Source organism: Molossus molossus, unplaced genomic scaffold (assembly GCF_014108415.1).
Source record: "Molossus molossus isolate mMolMol1 unplaced genomic scaffold, mMolMol1.p scaffold_m16_p_5, whole genome shotgun sequence".
NCBI lineage: Eukaryota > Metazoa > Chordata > Mammalia > Chiroptera > Molossidae > Molossus > Molossus molossus.
Genome location: NW_023425388.1, coordinates 12,362,674 through 12,381,508, shown reverse-complemented (window position 1 = coordinate 12,381,508; position 18,835 = coordinate 12,362,674). Strand labels below are relative to the sequence as shown.

The 18,835-nt window shown below is 50.3% G+C and overlaps 1 protein-coding gene across 18 annotated transcripts in view; it reads right to left on the bottom strand.

The window, feature by feature from the left end:
- Window positions 1–18,835, bottom strand: part of PCBP3 (poly(rC) binding protein 3) — a 275,338-nt gene that overhangs the window by 19,976 nt on the left and 236,527 nt on the right. For 12 of the 18 annotated variants that reach the window (XM_036242989.1, XM_036242987.1, XM_036242988.1 and 9 more), the window contains 8 exons: window positions 15,118–15,272; window positions 12,144–12,167; window positions 11,151–11,183; window positions 10,671–10,787; window positions 9,581–9,712; window positions 8,663–8,791; window positions 5,170–5,313; window positions 1,528–1,569 (listed from right to left, as the gene is read on the bottom strand). In XM_036242989.1, coding sequence (XP_036098882.1) covers window positions 1,528–1,569; window positions 5,170–5,313; window positions 8,663–8,791; window positions 9,581–9,712; window positions 10,671–10,787; window positions 11,151–11,183; window positions 12,144–12,167; window positions 15,118–15,272 — 776 coding nt within the window. The remainder of the gene's footprint in view (window positions 1–1,527; window positions 1,570–5,169; window positions 5,314–8,662; window positions 8,792–9,580; window positions 9,713–10,670; window positions 10,788–11,150; window positions 11,184–12,143; window positions 12,168–15,117; window positions 15,273–18,835) is intronic. The other 6 variants (XM_036242996.1, XM_036242999.1, XM_036242997.1 and 3 more) reach the window with 2 other exon arrangements.

Sequence of the window (18,835 nt, the reverse complement as noted above, 5' to 3'; positions counted from 1 at the left end):
TTAAAATAAATTCATAGAAACGTGAAGAGCAACCCAAATAAAAGAGAATGGGGTATACGGAAAAATCACTGGCAGGGCCAGGTATCAGCACGTGTCCTCAAGGGGAAGGCTGAAATGGCAGTGGGCATCTGCAGTAGTGGACGTGGGCGGACAGGTGGGGGAACTGGAGTGACCCCCACCAACCACCTGATGAAGGAGAGCTGTGCCCCTTGCTCAGCTCCTATTTAACAAGTGGAGCCCTAACAGCATGTCTGGGCAGGAGGCAGATGGCTTCCCAGTGTGGAAAGGCAGGTGTGCCCACCACTGATTTAGAGTTTCACTGTCCTCACCACAGGGTTAAAACCAGGAACCATTAAAAATAGCCTTGGGGGTGTGACGGTGTGGAGGGACTTCTCTTCACCTCGTCCTCTATCATATAATTCCTATATGTGCTGATTAATAAGAGTTCTTTTTTTAAGAAGAAAAACCATTAGTATCTCTTTTTTACCCAATAGAAAATTTCCTTCAGTGGTAGTGAACTGATCTCTGTATCTCAAATACTTAGTGTTAGTTACTTCTTAAAAATCCTCACCTGCCCAATTCAAAGTGAAGGGTTTGCAGAAGACCCCAGCGCAGGCTCGCCGGCCTGATGGCACCTCCCTGCCAGAAACAGAGCCAGAGGAACTGAAGCTCTGCAAATGTGCAGGACAGTACAGAGAAGAAAAAGGCTTCTCAAAACTGGCTGCAGGTTTCCTCCACCTGCCCAAAGCAGGAAAACCGATGGTCTGCCTTGGCTCCTTTTTTCTTGTTTCCTCTCTCTTCTCTCCTTCCACACCCCATTTTTCCTGGCACCAGCTAGTGTCTCCCTCTTTATCTGCAGTATCCAAATCCAAGAGAAAGCCCTTTGCTCTCCATTGCTACTCCGTATCTCGCCCTGAGAACAGCATGTAGTTCCCTCAACTACCAGGCTACAGGAGTCCAGGATGCTACAACCCAAAGTGCATTCGGGATGTCTCTGATCTCCAGCACTGATGTTAACTCAAGAATGAAACCAAGGCCTGTCACCATTAGGCTTCATACACATGTAGACCCTGTTTCAACTAGGGCTTCAAAATGGGAGAGTGTAGCCTCCCTGGATGTTCTACTACTCTTTCTGACACATCTCAGACCTGCTTCAGATAGTATGCCACCTAATTTCTTAGGTGCTTATAAGACACTGCTATTCCTGCCCGTGGGGTGTGGGGTGGGCACCCGGGACAAGACAGTCCTGCAGTCACTGCCCGCCCAAGACCCCGTGTATGGAAAAAAGCCCCCACTGCAGCAACAATCAAAACAATTTGACATCAGGCCAAGTCCTCCACATGAGTAGAATTAGTGCTAAGAGGTTAAAGGTTATTTAAGGTCATATGGATACAACAGAGGTCAGGAACATTGAGAGAATGGCATTAATATTATTGCGTAATATTAATATTGTAGCAGTTCACAGCAGCATGCAGGTAGTAAATGGTAACAAGAAGAAGAGGGAAGGGAAACAAAGTGAAAACTCACATCTGGGTGCGGGATGGCATACTGTCCCTGGATCGTGTAGGCCTAGAGAGAGAAACAATGTCAGCTTAGGAAATAGCAGATCTCCCCTGCAGAACAGGCTTTCTCCTGGGTGGGACTTTCACGTGAACCTGCCCCAAGCCTTCTGGTTACAGCTGTCCTTCTTCCAGAGCACACCTCCACCTGCCCCAATCCTGTAGGACATCAGGGGAGAGACCTGGAGTCAAGCCTCGACAGCGCCCCTTGCTGGCTGGAGCTACAATCACACACATGAGACAGGGAGTTGCACCCCACTTCCTAGAGGCCTGCAGGAAGCCAAGTTAGCCGGGAGGGAGGGAAATGACTCATCCCTGAATACTTCTGACTCCCAAACCCCCAGTTTCTTAAAAGAAAATATCTAAGAATGATCTGACCCCTGTTGTTGTTTACTAATCATTAACCTATTGAAAATGTAATCAATCATATGAGTAAACACTTTTAGGAAATATTTACTCCAAGAAAACCAAACAAAACAAGAAACCTTTAAAAGATGATCCAAAACCAATTTTGCAAAAGCCAGATTAAGTAAGAAATGTACCCAAATCAGTCATCAGATTGATCAGTTCATCTTCTAGCCTCTGAAGATGGGGTGGCTGTTCTGACTTGGGGAGTAACACACTCATGGCATAACTCCCAGGGGGGCCAGGGTGGGTCCTGAGCCCTCATTTGGTTTCATAGTTTCACTGGCCTTTGAAACAGTGACTGGGACTAGCCACAGCAAGTATAGGGCCCCACAGCCTCTCCCACCCATCCCTACACAAACCCCACTGACAGGCAGAGTCCCCGCCCACCCCACCTGCCTCAACAGTCCATCAACTAAGAAACTCATGGCCAAAAAACAAACTTCCAGAAACTCGTGGCCAAAAACAAACCACACAGAAACAAGGGAGAGTAAAGACCAAAGACTTGCCATCAGGCCTTGGTGACATGGAATGTGCACACCAGTCCCAGGCCAGCCACACTCGAACTTGCAGGCATGGGATGACTCAGGTGTGGAGGGACATGGCTTCTAGAACCCAGCCATGGGGCTCCCCCATGTCATGTCCTAAGTGCACACCTGATGTTCACCGACATGGGTTCCTGTGAATCTGGGAGGGAAACCTCAAGCCCATTCAAGAGTCACTTCCATGGATCCCAAACCGAGGGTGGTTTCCAAGGTTCTACCAAATGGCAGGTTTTGCATCTGCTAAGTTTTCATCATAAACAGCCCAGCCCGGAGTTAAAGACCAGCTATCTATTGGACAGGGACCATGGGAGGAGAGGCCCCAGTCTGGAACTTCACAGGAAGTAAAGGAATCTTATCAGATAGAGCAAATGTCTTGGGGGAAAGACAGTGGACCACTGCTTGTGCTTGTGTTATGAGTCCACAAGAGCTGTGTCCACACCTCACTTTCAGGGTTTTTGGAGGTGCAACCAGTCCATGGTCTAATGTGTTACCAATCAATGCTGCCCCCACAAAGCTTGCTGCACTGCAACCCTGCATATCTGAGTGGAACTGCAAATGTATCCCAACAGGGCAGGTCTTTGCTCCAATATCTTAAGTTTCTGACTCATCTTCCCTTCATTTAGAAGCTGTGGTCTTCAGCTCTGTTTAAACTGTGTGTGCAGCTGACCGTCTCCTCTAAAGAAAGGTAGAGGCAGACAGACAGATCAAATGTTGGGTTGAGATGAAACTTGTATCATCTATAATCAGCTGAAGTGCCACTCCGCTCTGTAGCAGAGTGCCTACCAGGCAAGTGTGCACTCCTCTGCCCCCGAGACCTCCAGGGCTGTGTCATGACCAAAGGCAGGCCACCCTCAGGGAGGGGTGTCTTCACACAGGTAAGTCAGGGTGAGTTTCTCAGGCCACACATCTCTAAAGTCCAGGTTTGTAGTATGTCCTATGTGGGCAGTGTGGAGTCTGAATTTGGAGGAGACCCCTTGCTGCATTAGGTCTCATTTACACCCTCATTTTGGAGTCTGTACTGTGGCTCCTCCGCCTCATTACCTGCATTGTATTGGTAACTCTCATGTGACTTCGTACCCCCACAGATGACCAGGACTAGCCACTGGCTGGACCAGACTGTTCTAAGGGCACAGGTACCGAGTTAAGATGCTGATAGCTTGGCGACAGCCTTGGGACAGATGCTGATGATGGTGGTGACTGAGAGGTGCACCTACTGCCCTTGCTTTATAGATCGGAAAATGAGATGAATGGTAGGGTACTGAACACAGCCTACCCCAGCCAGGGTTTCCTGGCCCCCGTTTGTGTTAATATTAATGTGCTTCCCTTTTGATTAAGTCCCGCACTTCACTGAGTGGTATGATCATGGGTTTGTTCCCACCTAAGGGTCAAGACCACCCAGGTAACTAACCAGCTAGCTAACTGCAACTGTGGGGGAGGAAGAAAACAGATTCCTGAACAAGATCTGCTCTGACTCCCTCACCCCACTCCTCAAGGTTGGTGAGGAGAGGTTCTCAGGTCCTGGCCTCTGGACCTCCCTTTCCAGCCTGGGACTGTTGTAGGAGGATGTACGAGTGTGAAGGTTCCTGGCAAAGGTCAGTGACATTGGGAGACAGAGTGAATTGGGCTGGGGAAGAGAGAGATGCCTCAAATGTGGACATCTGTGGGGCCTGCAGTATCTGGACGGGGAAACGGGGGGAAACAAGTGGGAGCTGCTGTGTCCCTCAAATGCTATAAAAGATGTAGAAACAGAGGCCTTGTCCTGCACCTAACATATGAGTCAATCTTGAAAATCAGATAAGATTCCTTTACCTAGTAAAGAAAAACATGGAGGAATTTATTATTTACCTCTTTCTTTTTTAATGATAAAGTAGAATGTCATGAACGTTCTCCCCTGACCTAGATCCTCTGTGGTAAGTCTGTCTTAACTCTCCCTCGAACAAAGACACATGTCACTACTGACTGGACGCAGAGCTCCTCCAGGCACCACTGGCCAGGTGTTTTCAAATCCATCATCTACTGTGGCTGAGCGATCCTGAGGTGAGCGGAACACACCTGCTCCTGCTCAGATGCCTCTGGGCACAGCTCCCTCTACTTAACTCTCTCTAGACCCTACCAAGTTAACTGCTGGCCTTGCATACAATATCTCTGTGAACCCTGGCCCTTCCTGGTAGGAGAGCAAGGAGGGCAGTGGCTCCAGCCAAAACAACAGGTGTGTAGTGGACGTTCCCAGCATGCTGTAATCGAAGTTGGGAACATGTGTTTCAGGGGAAAATGAGACCCTACCTTTTACAGTCCTAGTTGTTTTAACCAGGATTCATAAAAGTTACTTGTATAATGTTCCTTACCCTCCTATCTAAGCTTTTTAAAGACACCTGAGAACTAGACTTGAGCAGGTGCAGCCCAGGCAGAACTGGTGTGAGCATGGAACCAGGGTCTTCCTGTGCCAGGTCAGGGAGATGTTTCTGCGGCCCAGACTCCACAGGGTACCCGCCCTTTCTTTCTGCTGGATACCACCCAGCCCAACCTTTCTCACATGGCAGCCCATGTCTACCCCACTGTCCACTGCTGGTGCCTGGCAGTGGACCGGGAGAGCTCTGTGTCCAGCACTCAAGGGGTGGGAGACGTGCACGTGAGAAGGGAGAAAACCTGAGTGCACTAACGGGCAGCGGCGGGGGCTGCAGTAAAAGGCTGAGGTTGGCAGTGGAGGCCGCGAGCGGGTCGGCTCTTACCTGACCACCTGCAAAAATGACAGGGGTGGAGGCGGGCTTTGGGCGGTAGGGAATGGTGGCACCTTTCGGTGGGGACTAGGAAAAGGGACAGGAGAGGAAGAGAGAACGTTAGACAATCTTGCAGCATGACAATTGTGAGGATGGGGAGGTTTCCTTCCTTAGCCCGCCCACCACTGTACCCAACCTGCCCCAGTCCCCAGGCCTGCAGTGCCAGAGGGGTAGGAGGATGCCCGGGGTGGCTGGGCACCTGTCCAAAACCATGCCCTCACCACCCCAGGTTCTTCCAGGTCACCATCCTCCTCCTCTTGACTACGACCCTAATCGCCCCACATGGTGCCAATCACTCCAGCAGAATGGTGAGGAGTATGAGTCTGAGAATGGGGTAAGAAGGAAAGACTTGACCCTGTCCTTGCCTATGGGACCCCCCCATGCTGCACAGACAGCCAGAGAGCTTCTTCCAGGCCTGGGTACTATTGCTCCACATGTGTGTTAGCCCAGGGTTGTCCTGAGAGAAAAACTCTCCCTTTCTTTTGGATCCTCGAGAAGAAGAGTCTGTGCGTAGCTCTACCATGAGCACTACAGGCCCAGTGCCCCAAAGGCTTTGCTTGGCCTGTAGTGATGTCCAATTGACATCATCACAGCAAAGTTAGAAACATTCAATTTCACTATTTAAGAAAGGAACCATTAAAAAAAAAAGGCTTAGAGTCCAAACAAAATATTCCACAGTCACGATGAGGTCTGGTATAATTTCCTTTGATTATTCTGTGTCCAAAAATATAGGATTCTTATCTTCTGGTGAATGATATTCTCAAATACCAGAAGTCTGCCAGATTCTAATAAAGCCAAGCCTTCCTTGTCCTTCTGGTGGGCAGTCTTACCTGGTTGCAGGGGCCACAGGCCAGGCCTGGTGATTGAGTTGGGAATTCTGAATCAGTGGTACCACTAGCCAGAGGCAGAGGGAGTGGGGCCAGGAAAGCCTGTCTCTGGCTGGGAGTTCTGGAGGCCATGGCCCATACAGGCCCAGGCTACAACCTGGCCAGTTGGTGTGACATCAGAGTGCCACCACCCAAGACAGAGCCATGTGGGGACAGTAGAGTGGGTAGCAGCTTCAACTCTACAGCCTAGGCCACATCATGAGCTTGAGCAGATTGTGTGACCCTCCTTCGTCATGCTGTGTGACCTTGGCTGTACTGTTCGACTTTGGTCATGTGTGACCCTGGTCATGCTGTATGACCTCACCATGAAGTGGGAGGGGTGCTGAGAGGGCCTGTGAACTGACCCCGGCTGGTGTCTAGAGTTCAGTATTTCTGCAGTTATGACTGAAGGAATGGCCGTTTTCACTGCTTCAAGCAGAGGACTCAGTGTGGCTGCTGCTCCCATCCCTGAGCTGAGCATCGTGCTACTCACGCCATTACTCAGTCCAACACCCCTGCTCCATGGTGTTCTGACCTCACCAATGGCAACATCTGCAATTCCGACACTGTGAGCTCTTCCAGGCCATAATGCGGATTCTGGCTTGGGATTCCTGATTCCCAACTTCCTCTGATGGAGGAGAGGCCCTCTGAGTACAGCCCACTGTCTCGTTCCACCCTGGGAAAGGTGCAGCTGTGTGTGGTTCTCCACAGGTCTCCACCCAACTCGCCCACACTGACGGGCAACCCTCTCGGTGGTGATTTTAAGGGTGTGAGGCCCACCCCGTAGCCAAGCCTGGAAATCCTCTGGTCTTCTGCTCTATTTGTTCAGTTATTCTTCACTTAGAAACAGACCCAACTGTTTCCAGGAGTGATGAAGCTTCCTCCCCAGGTAGGACACTGCTCCCGACTTCTGAGAACTTCAAGATACCAACAAGAACAAGGCGTTACCTCAGTCCAATGTTTATCATTCATATTTGCCACAAGTACTTCACCATTCACTGTCCACATAGCCCCCAGCCATTGGGAAAGAGACAGGGCAGTTCCAACCATGGCCCAAGGGGGTACCAGTGCTCCATAGTCAATGAGGGTAATGCCTGCTTCTGGGGGCTGCCTGACCACAAACGTGGTACAAACGATGCCACTTGGGAGGAGTTCTGAGGAGACCACGAGTTCTGTTCTAACCATTGATCAGGGACGTGGGCGGCTGTGTCAATACTGGAAGTGTTCATATCACTTTGTCATCCTGAGGTGCCCACTGCTGCACTCAGAGTTCCAGGCCTGTCAACACTGGCCATGTGGCCCCTCCGGAGCCCCAGCGGCTGGGGACTAAAGGAAACATGGCCAGGTTGTAGTTGTCACTACAACCAGTGGTTGGGAAAATTCAGAACATTTAGAAACATATTTTTGACTTCACAAAACATCACACTTCAAGAAAATAAAACTATACAAATATTTTAAAGAGTTGGACATGGGCTTTAACATCCAGCCAAGTAAAAAAGAGAGATAAACCCAGAGCTGCCAGCGAGGCTTCAGTTCCCATGATTGCTGTGGCGGTCACTCGAGCAGATCCTCAGGCCCAGGGACCATGAGCATGGGAGCAGAGGAGGGACCAGGGAACTTGGCCACCAGCACAACTGTCGGAACCTTTCATTTGTGACAGGATGATGTCATTTTAGCTTAAAGAAAGACAGATAACTATTGATTGCCTCAATGACTCTGTTGCATTTTGGGTATTAGTTGTAATGTAAATCTCAGGTTTTTTCCAACAATTTCAAGAAAGGCTTTGTCTTGCTCAGCTATACCTTCTTTGCTCCTCCTTTGGCTTTTAATCCTTTTGTTTACTTTTCTGTCTTTACAATTCGGGCATTTTCATGTGCTTTTCCTAAGACCTGCCCCTTGTACATTGGTGGGGCTCAGATGCCTTCAGCTGGCCCAAAGTGAGAGTCTTGCCCACAGCCAGCAGCCTTTCCACCTCCAGTCCCCATTTTCAGTACAATCCCATCTCTGATGCAGACCCAGACCCCTTTCCAGCACAGACACAGAATCCTCTCCAGTGCAGAAACGTCTCCAGTGCAGACTCATCTCCAGAGCAGACATATCTTCAATGCAGACTTGCACTGTGTTTAAGGCCCAATCCTCTACTAAAGGACCCTCACATCATGGACTAATAGCTCTTCATCCAGTTCTAGAAATAAAGGGAGGGACATGTGCCTCCCCACGTGTTCTCTCCCCTGATATCCCAGTGAAGATGATGACAGACCTGCCCTAAAGGGGGCAGGCACCAGCACTGTCCCTCTCATGGTGCCCAGCATGGCTTTCACTCAGGTGGCCTTGGGCCTGGATCAGGGACCTGGGTCACATTTCTGACACCCAGCTCCCACAGAGCCCTGACCTTGTGAATCCTCAAGGCCCCTGAGGCACCAAAGCCTTTTCCACCGCTGACACTAAGAAGCCACAGCCAGCATGGACCAAGGGCAGGCCAGTCACGAGCACAGATGCAGAGATTGTACCTCCAGCATGACCACACAGATCTGCTTGACACACTGGATGATGGCATCGGGAGTCCCTGAGATGGTCACTGCCCGCTCTGTGGAGTTGGGCAACATATCCCCAGCCACCTGGACCTGGGCACCTGTGGACTGGAGAAACCAGATGTTGAAAGGGGCATGGCAGAGAGAGGAGGAGGCAGTGAGTGCTGTAGTAGCACTTCCTGGATTCTCTCGAGGGTATGCCCAGGGCACAGCGCATTGAGAGGCCACCCTGACATTACCCCCATGTCGCCCCCTCCATGCTGGCTGACCTGGGAATCCAGGCCCTCTGCATATGCCTTTGGGGAGCCCCTGTGGGCAGGTCTCATCTGTCTCAGCCTCCTGTTTCCCAGCACAAAGCTGGTGTGGGGGAGAGCATCGCTGCCTAGGAGGTGTTTTAAGTGGTGGACAGGCATTTTCAGGAGACGAAGATGGAAAGGGAGATATTTTTTCAAATATGTGTAGTTATAACTCCGCTGTGGAGTTTTAGGTCACAGAGAAAGATGGATTCTAGATGGGCCTAAACTCTGTGGCCTCTTCTGTTAAAGAAATGAAGACTAGGTGGCCGCTCTCCTTCTGAGAGGGAAGGATCAGGCTTTCCTTGAAATGAATGAACAAGTGACTATAGAGTCCACAGCTCCTGCCAACACCATCCCAGCTGGGCTGGCTCCCGTTCTTCCAGTAAAATGGGGGCAGAGACCAGAAGCCCCGTGTGTGGGGCCTCCATGCCCCACAGCCACATGACTGGGGCAGAGTACTATAATTTGCTCTGTCCCAGGAGGCCACTGCCTATCCCTGGTCAAGGCATATACTCCTCCTTGCAGTGCCCAGCACCTCTGCACATGCCTTCTTACCCACCCAGTGGCTCAGCACCCACCGGGCTAGGAAGGGTCCTGTTACCTCCCTGATCTCCTTGATCTTGGAGCCGCCTTTGCCAATCAGAGAGCCACACTGGCTGGCAGGGACCACCAACCTCAGCGTCACCGGGGGCTTGCTGGTGGCAGGGCTGTTGCTCATGGAGTTGATGATGTCCTGGGGATGGAGGAAGGTGTGCATGTTGGCTGACAGCCCGTGTGTGAACACCAAGAGTGCAGATGTGAGGCTGTGCTCCGAGCCCTTGACTGCCAGGGGGCAGGGAGCATAGGCCAGAGACACCAGTGGAGAGGGCCCTTCTCTAAGAAGCTCTCAGTCCACGAGGAAGAGGACCAGTGTAGAGATGCATGCACTAGATGAAGGAGCACACACCCTGGAAAATGGCCAAGTGTAAAGAGAGAGGGCACAGCAGCCAGGCTGGACTGATTACAGAGACTTGAAGGCCAAGTCAGGCTCAGAAGAACAAGGAGAGAGTAGTGGGATGGACAGAAGGGGACCCACAGAGACATGTGTCAGAGTGGCCATGTGTTGCTATGGACAGGGCAGGGTGCAGATGGGAGGGCGCCTGGACTCAAGGTCTGACATTTGTCCTTAGGGCCTGGCAGAGCATGGGGGCTTTGGACAGACAGGGTGACACATTTGTGACAGAAAAATGTATTCTCCAGCTTGATCACCCTCTGAATAAAAACATGAAATGTATCTCTAAATAATTTTTGGCAATTTCAAAATAATTAAAAACACATAAAAACTTTAAGATGTGACTCACTGACACAAATGCACAGGCATTCACATGTGCCCACAGGGGATTCACTCCTTCATCTGTGTCCCTTTATCTGTCCATGGGGTTGGCCAGCTGCTATGGAGAGGGCTGAGGCCAGACGTGCTGGCCAGGGCCTGAGGACATGTCAGTGAGATGGGCATGAGCACCTGCTGACCTGACAAGGAAGACACTGGCCCACTACCAGGTGGACCAGAGCAGGGAGAGTCCTAGGAGGCAAAGGAAGAGACGAGCTGAGTGGGCTGGGCCATGACCTTGTCTAGACACAGGGGAAGAGGTACCTAAGAACTGGCTGGGACCAGCCCTGTGCATCGCCTATCCTGAGTGGGTACATCTTACCTCCTCAAACTTATAGGCGATCATAGCAAAGGCCTTGAAGATGGCATCAGTCGGACCTGTGATGGTCACAATTCTTTCTGGGCAGTTTCCCTCCGAGATGTTGATCCGGGCACCACTCTAGAAGGAAGTTGAGCAAACCCCAGAAACTGGATTAAAGCCGCAGGGCCAGTGATGAGTTGGCTTCTTCCCCAACAAAAACTGATGCAAACATATCCACCAGTTGGCCCCTGGTGGGCAAAGTTTGGCACAAAACAGTAAAATTCTTCCCAGTACTGTCCTCTGTGGTGAGATTTTAATTAGAGAAAAGACCCAAGTGACGGTAAGGATGCATTGTGCCCACAGCAGCTTCTACAGGAACTGCTGGGGGGGGGGGGGGTGTTGATGGGGGGGGGGTGTTGATGGGGGGGGGGACTCCATGCTGCTGTGTGCCCCTCCTCCAGCCCATCACAGACAGGACGCAGCTGGTGCACGCAATCTTACCTCTTCGCGCATCTTTTTCACAGTTTCTCCTTTCTGGAATAAAGATTTAGACAACAGGAAGAAGGGTCACTCAGAGGTCCACTATAGGCAAACAGAAGGTTTGATGCAACAGCATGAGGTGCCAGTAGCTCCCTGCACCCCAGTGCCCCGAGGCGAGCAGGCAGCAGTTCCTCAGAAGGCAGGGCTCCCTACCAGGTGCTGTCTAGTGCCTGACACACATCATGACTCACTGAGCCCTCAGTATACCTGACATGTAAACCCATAGAGGAGGAAACCCAGGAGCTCACCAAGGGACACATGGTTATCAGGGCAGATGGACTAAGACCCGGAGACCTAACTGGGCACCACACTTGGCCAGGACACTTACTCCATGGAGTGGAGACAGGAATACACCCAGGTCACAATTTCCTCACAGGCAAAGCGGGACCAGGCCCATGGGGGTGAGGGTGGGGAGATCCCCTGAGGCACATATGGAAAGAGCTGGACTTTAAACACTGGAGGTATCCCCACTGCATAGGGACCACTTGGGATACCAGGGACCCTGAGGTGGTCAAAATGGGACCAACAGGAGGGCGGTGCCTCAACTGTGACCTCTCCTACAGGCATGGGCTCCACATTGACTCTGACTTTTCCCTGGGAATTTTCATTCTGAAATGAAAATGCAATGATACTCACAATCATGCACAGAGGTAGGTGACTGCTCTAAAAAATGGAAGTAAAGGAATTCTTACTGTGCTCTCACACCCAGGAGGAAGGTCTGGCTACTAGGGAGGAGGGAGGTGGGGGGCGGGAGGCGGGGCTGCTGAGTGACCAGCTGGGAGCCAGTGAACAGGATTCTCTCAGACCATCCTCATAGTGGTTGGACTTGAGAGTGAGAGTCTTGGGATTCCCCTGGGATCCTCAATGCATGGAGATGCTGCCTCCTGTGCCCCCCCCCCACCTCCCCTGCCCAAGCACAGAAACCCCAACAGAGACAGTTTGCTTAATAATTACCTTCCCGATGATGCTCCCAACTTCCTGTAGGAAAAACCACAGACAGCTGACATCATATAGCAGAAAGAAAAAAGCCCTTGTGACAGACACTGTTATGAGTGAGAAAAAGACATTTAGATGGTCATGAGAGGGCTTGTAGGCCTGGAGGGTCCCTCTGCTCCTATCTGACCATCGCTGACTCTGGTCCTGCTTCTGACTGACAGACAGCCAAGCAAAGGAGAATGGCCAGCTGCTTTCCAGCTAAACAGGTCGGGAGACACACCTTTGCACTTAAGGATTCAAGGAAACCCTGTAAGAAATAGATGAAAAATAAAATCTCCCTTGATTTTGTGATATAAAGAAAAGTTAGCACTGCCTTTGATACTCAACTTTCTAAAAAGATAGAACAGTTCAGCCAGTGTGGATCAGTGATTGAGCGTCGATCCATGCACCAAGAGGTCGCTGATTGATTCCCGATCAGGGCACATGCCCTGGTTGTGGGCCCAATCCCCAGTTGGGGGCATGTAGGAGGCAGCCAATCAATCTTCTCTCTCTTCGATGTTTCTATCTCTCCCTCCCTCTCCCTGTCTCTCTTTCTAAAAATCAATTAAAAAAAAATTTTTTTTTAAATAAATAAAAAGTTAGAACATTCAAAGACACCCTTGAACTCATCACTACAGTTCTAAGGCCTGGAGCCTGTGACAGTTTGGATATGTGGTCCCGGCCAGGCCTGCTCATCATAGTACCTCCCTGCCTGGGGCAGACCCACATGGTGCTACCGTGCATCTCATGGAGGCAGATCCAGCCCACTTCTAACTGCAGACAACAACATGTTTCAAAATAAAAATTGTTCTTATCACAACAAAGTCCTCAGCAATTATGTTTCCACTAGGCCATGGGGAGGGGATGTATAGTAGGAACTGGGGCAGCAAAGAGCAACTGGGCACAAAGTAGTGACCCCTCTGGTGGTGGGTCAGGGACCTCACCTCCCATGGGCAGGGTTTGGTGCTTGTTATGGGGGCTGCAGCTGGAGGTGGAGGCTATATAGTTGACTCCACAGTCTGCCTGCCGTGGTACACACCCAGTTTCCACACCTTTGACCAAATGCCACCCCCAGCCAAGGGAAGGGAACACTGGTGGTCATTTCTTTTTTTTTTTTTTTTTTTTTTATCCTCACCCGAGGACATTTTTCCATTTTTTGTTCAGGTAGAGTGGTGGTCATTTCTTTATCACAGAAAGGGATGCTCTCAGTGTGAGTAACCCCCTCCTGGAAATCTAGGGTGGGCAAAGCCACAGGCATGAGGCCAGAGCCTTTGCCAGCCTAAGAGGCAGGCTTCTCACAGCACAAACATGGGACAGTGGAGGAGCTAGGTTGGACCCTGTGCCATTGGATTGGAATTGGGAATATGAACTGCTGGGAACCAATCTAGAGAAAGCAATATGTAAATAAATAAGCAAATGTGTATATGTATGTGATAATACAACATTCACACATGTACACATACATACATAGGCACATATGTACGTTTCCCAGCTCTGTCTGGAACCCACAACAGACCAAGGGGTGATGATCACCCCACGTGCCCTGATCTGGGCCTCAAATACTCCCCTCAAAGAAGTTAGAATTCTGCCCTGGCCAGTTTGGCTCAGTGGTTGGAGCGTCGGCCTGCGGACCAGAGAGTCCCGGGTTTGGTTCCCCCTAGGGGCACGTACCAAAAAAAAAAAAAAGAAGTTAGAATTCTTTGGAGAAATGACTGATTCCAGGACTGTGGCAGGGAAAGCACAAGATAAGTCATGAGCAGCATTTTGAGCCAGAAACCAGGCAGTGCTGTAAAAATGATGGGCCCCATCAAAGGGATGTAAAAGCCAGCCTGGAGGGGCCCCCATTGGCCAAATGATGAACAATTTGAGCATTAAAATAAATAATGACAGCCTTCACTGGTTTGGCTCAGTGGTTAAAGCATCGGCATGCGGATCAAAGAATCATGGGTTCGATTCTGGCCAAGGGCACGTACCTCGGTTGCGGTTCATCCCCGGCCCTGGTTGGGGTCATGCAGGAGGCGACCAGTTGATGTGTCTCTCTCATGTCAATGTTTCTCTCTCTCTCTCCCCCTCCTTCCCTCCCTCCCCTCCACTCTATCTAAAGATAAATTTTAAAAATATCCTTGGGTGAAGATTTACAAATAAAAATAAATAATGACAGAATGGGGAATAATTTGAATAAAACAACAAACCCTGAGTTCATCCAGACATTAACAAGTGGAAGAACAAGTGCAACTGAAATCCGGCTGACTAATGGGGTATTTACATAGCATCTATGTAACAGTGGAAGAAAAGCAGCTCTAGGCAGAGACACCTGGCAGGTATCTCTCTAACTAGGTGATTGGTAATGGGACACTGAAATCTGGGCCACCTGATAGGAAAGCTTCTGTGACTTTCCTGCAAACAGTGAGGAAACATGAGAAAAAGCCAATGTGAGGGACATTCTACAAAAGAGCTGGACAGAAATGTTCAAAGGTGAAAGGCCAAGAACGACCAGGGCAAGTCCTCCAGGTTGAAAGAGGCTGGAGACATGATAAAAACATGGAGTGAGAGGCCACCTCGGAGTGCCCTATTAGAAAAGGCAGTGTTGGGATGATAAGGACCATGAATGGAGTCTGTGGTCAGGTAGCCAGAACAGATCAGCATCACTATCCTGACTTGATGGTGCAGGTAGTGATGGAGGAGAACGCCCATGCACATAGGAAATACACACTAAGGTACTCGGCAATAGGGCATCAGCTTGGCAACTTATTAGTTTTGAATGGTTCCAGGAGTCAAATGTACTTTAGGCTGGACTTCTCCTGTTCTGTAAGTCTGAGATTACCTAGAATTTTAAAAAGCATAATACAAAACAAAGGCCCTAGCCATCGGGGTGGGGGTTGGACCTCCTTCCTCCCAGCTGGTCTGATGCCTTCTGAGAAGAGTGACAAAGGCAGGGCTTGCGCTTCTGTACCTTTCCATGCATGAGTAGGCGGATTGTCAGGGTCACATTCAGGCCACCTTCTGAGACCTTGGACTCCATCCTTCTCCCAAAATGCGGCTGGGGGTGGTGGCTTAAGGTGCCAAGGGTGCCGTGAGGAAGGACAGATGGGGCCCAGATGGTGTCACCTGGAAAGAGAAGGCACAGCTGCTGCTAACTGAGAACATCAATGGCCAATGCGCTGGGGGATGTCCTGCCTCTGGAGGAGGAACAGGCTGCTGGTGAGAGGCAGAGTTTCAAGAAAAGGCTTCCTGGGGCATCAGTGGAATGACCTACTGGGGCATGGGGTACAAGGCAGTGGGAGGATGGGCCTCAGGAAAGCCCTCCGGGGATAGAGCCAGCTCCACTGCTCAAGTAAATGTGTGACAAATGCAGGTCATCAAGCCCTCTGGCCTCAGTTTCCTCCTCTGTAAAAAGGAACAGCTCTCTTAGCTGCTGGAGGGGAAGCAGGGTCACCCTGTAAGCCCTGGGGCCCTTGTGTGCATCCAGCGAGTGCCTGCTCTGCTGTGAGGTTACTTCTGCTGTGAGGTTAGTTCTGCCCATTCCCTTCACATTGGTGCCAGGATCCCTGGCCTCCTGCTGCGACTCCCTTTACCCTTAAAAAGTCAGGAAAGTTCAGGTATTGGTGTGCCCTTGACATCTAAAGTTGAGATTCCTTGATAATCCTCACTTCTAAGTGGATTTCGTCCCTATCAACTAAACTGCCAAATAGCTGAATATCCCCCTTTATAAGTTTTCAGAAAATGCTTTACACCCCCCTATCATTGGTCCGTTTGCAGTATACTTTCTGAAGATGGCTGGCTCAGTGCTTAGCCCACCAGGCAAAGTGAAGGCTCTACTTTGTGAGTTACAGGCAAGGAGTGATTGCAGGCAGTGAGCCTCCAGGACTGGAGGGAGGGGCACAAGGTGCCTCCAGGCCATGTAGTGGTGCTCAGGCCCTTGGGACTTAGCCTGAATGGGTGAAGGATGGAGAACGGTGTCCAAGCAGTGACCTGAGCCCTCCACCCAGGTCTGCAGGGTCCTGGCCTCAGCCCCTTCTCTGGGAAGATCTGGGTCCTTCTCTGGGCTGCATTCTGAAGGCAGGTAGGTGACCCTCACAGAGCAGCCTCACGAGACAGGTATCAGCAAGAATTTGAAGCAAGGTCAGGTGAGGGCTGGAGTGAACAGTGGGGACTCAGATCAGGCAGAGAGAGGTCTAGGAGAACCAGGCATGCACAGCCAGATATTGGAGCGGGGCTGGGGTGCACCACACCCAGACTCTAGGGCTGGGAGGTGTTACTTCACTCTGAGGGCAGGGTTCATGAGTGAGTGGTATCGGTGTAGCTTTTCTAGGAGTTTAAGCAGGCAGTCTCTGGGCTCCTGTATGTGCAGTGCACAAATTGAGGGGGAAGCTGGAAAGCCACCTGCCTGGGTACACAGGAACATGACAGGGTGTGGGGGTGCCGGGGGTGTGTACAGGGACACTGCAAGGTGCATGGGTTAGGGAGCATGTGGGTGCAGACACATCATGGGGGTCTCACATTAACAAGGGGAAATGTGGGCATGGGTGGCCTTCAAAGGAGCAGGGTACAGGGACCATAGGGATCTGACCAAAGAATGTCTTTGTTGGACAGAAAGGGAAGGAAGGGCTGGCTGAGGAAAAATTTCACATGACCCATGGCGCAGGTCTGGGCCCAGGCATTCCACGAGAGGCCCAGGAGGGGCCCTGGGCTGACCCTGCAGGACAGCATGACAGGCCTCTAGGAGCTGCCACCTGCCCAGGTGCATAACTGAGAGTGTGCCAAGACAATGAAGGATGAGGCTTTGGAAGCCCTGAGAGGAATCAAGGGCTGTTTCTGTGAGAGTTCCTCACTCACTATGCCACATTCGATCCCTTCACTAATGACAATGTCACATTGCCTGCATGGCTGCCCAAATCCTGCAGGAACAAAAGCCCTGTGAAACTTGCATGCACCCACAGGCTGTCTGGACATTGGCTCTGTGATGTAACTTGTAAAGATGAGAGGCTCTGTCCACGCAGGAGAGACTACAGGTTAAAGAAGCAAGCTTTTCCTTTAAACTTACAGGTTTTTTATTAGGCAAAAAAATTGTTTTTTCCTCATCAAAATATTTTTGGCCCTGGCTCTCTCTCTCATATCGATGTTTCTCTCTCTCTCTTCCCCCGTCTCCCTCTCGCTCTATCTGAAGATAAATGAAAAAAAAAAAGTCCTCGGGTGAGAATAAAAAAAAAAAGTCTGCTAAAAAATACGCTATAATGAAAATACAAAAATAAAGCACAGAATCAGTGTACGTCCTATCACCTATGTGACGTGTAGGGGACACTTGCAAAGGGCAGTCATGGGCATAGGTAAAATGACAGCTACTAATTCCATTTCTGTATTAATAAGCAGTCACATTAAAAAATATATTTACAGGCAAGTTCAACACACTCCAACTATTCTAATTATGAATAATTAGAACATTAAAATAGCAAAAGTTTTAACATGAAAATCATATAATACATAGCAAAAGAATTTTAAAAATCATCCTTCCATATGAATGTCCTCTATCCTCACTGTCCAGTATAGTAGCCACTAACCACAAATGGTTATTTATATTTAACATAAAATTCACTAGCCACACTTAAGTGTTAAGCAAACAGACTCGTGTGGCTGCCGGCTGCATATGGAGGAGCAGACAGAGAGCATTCTCTGTACCGCAGGCCGACGCTCTAACCGCTGAGCCAAACCGGCCAGGGCGAGACAGAGAGCATTCTATCACCCAGAGAGTTCTGGTGAACAGTGCAGTACATATGAACAGTCAGGAGAAAAGACCTCAGAAAGGAGACAAGGCTCTAGTTCCAGTGACTGATGTGGCATTAGATAAAAGCACTCCTTCCTACCAAGGGGCCCTGCAGCAGGCCCTTTCGACTCCAGTATGGGGCAGGCTGAGTTCCCAGCACCCATAAACTGGATCTCGTTGTGCCAGGCAGGGGCACCCACCTTCTTTTTAATTAGAAACACTTGCTCCTATGTCTGGGGAACAGCAGGGCCCTGCGGCCATCTGTTATGTAAATGTTTCCAGCCCATGGTGGAGAAAGTAGGTCAGTGGGTGCTGCAGGCTCTGGGCTGTCAACTGCTATCAGTCACACAGGCCAGTGAGCTGCTGCTGCATAGGCCAGCACCTTCCTTCTTCACACACCAAGAGTGCATGTCACAGTGCTCTCTGCAGACTGGTGGGAACAAGAAGCAATCCAGGGTAGTGGTTAGTGTCATCTGTGACTCAGTACCCTTTACCCAGAAGAACCCACCTTGTGCCAACTGGCAAGCAGAGCCAGCCAGCAAGTGGCTTCCCCAGAATTATGGGCCTCTCAGGGGGCACAGAGTCATCCTCTGGCTGTCCTGCCAGGCCCCATGACACCTGTTCATTCCAGGCAGTCCCAAGAGTGGCCAGGCCTTGCTTCCACCTCAGGGGCCACTGCTACCTGGGAACACACAGGAGCAAGTGGGGGAAACAAAGGGAAGCAAATGGACTTCTGCGGTCACAGTCACCCAAAAAAGTCAGATGGATGTTCCACAAATTGGCAGATTTCTTTCACCAGCGAGGATCCCTCCTTCTCTTTAGTGCTGGTGATTTCATATCTTTTTAATTCATTTAATGGGAGGAAAAGAAGCAAGCCTGGTCCCCCTATACAGCCTGGGAGGAGCCCTCC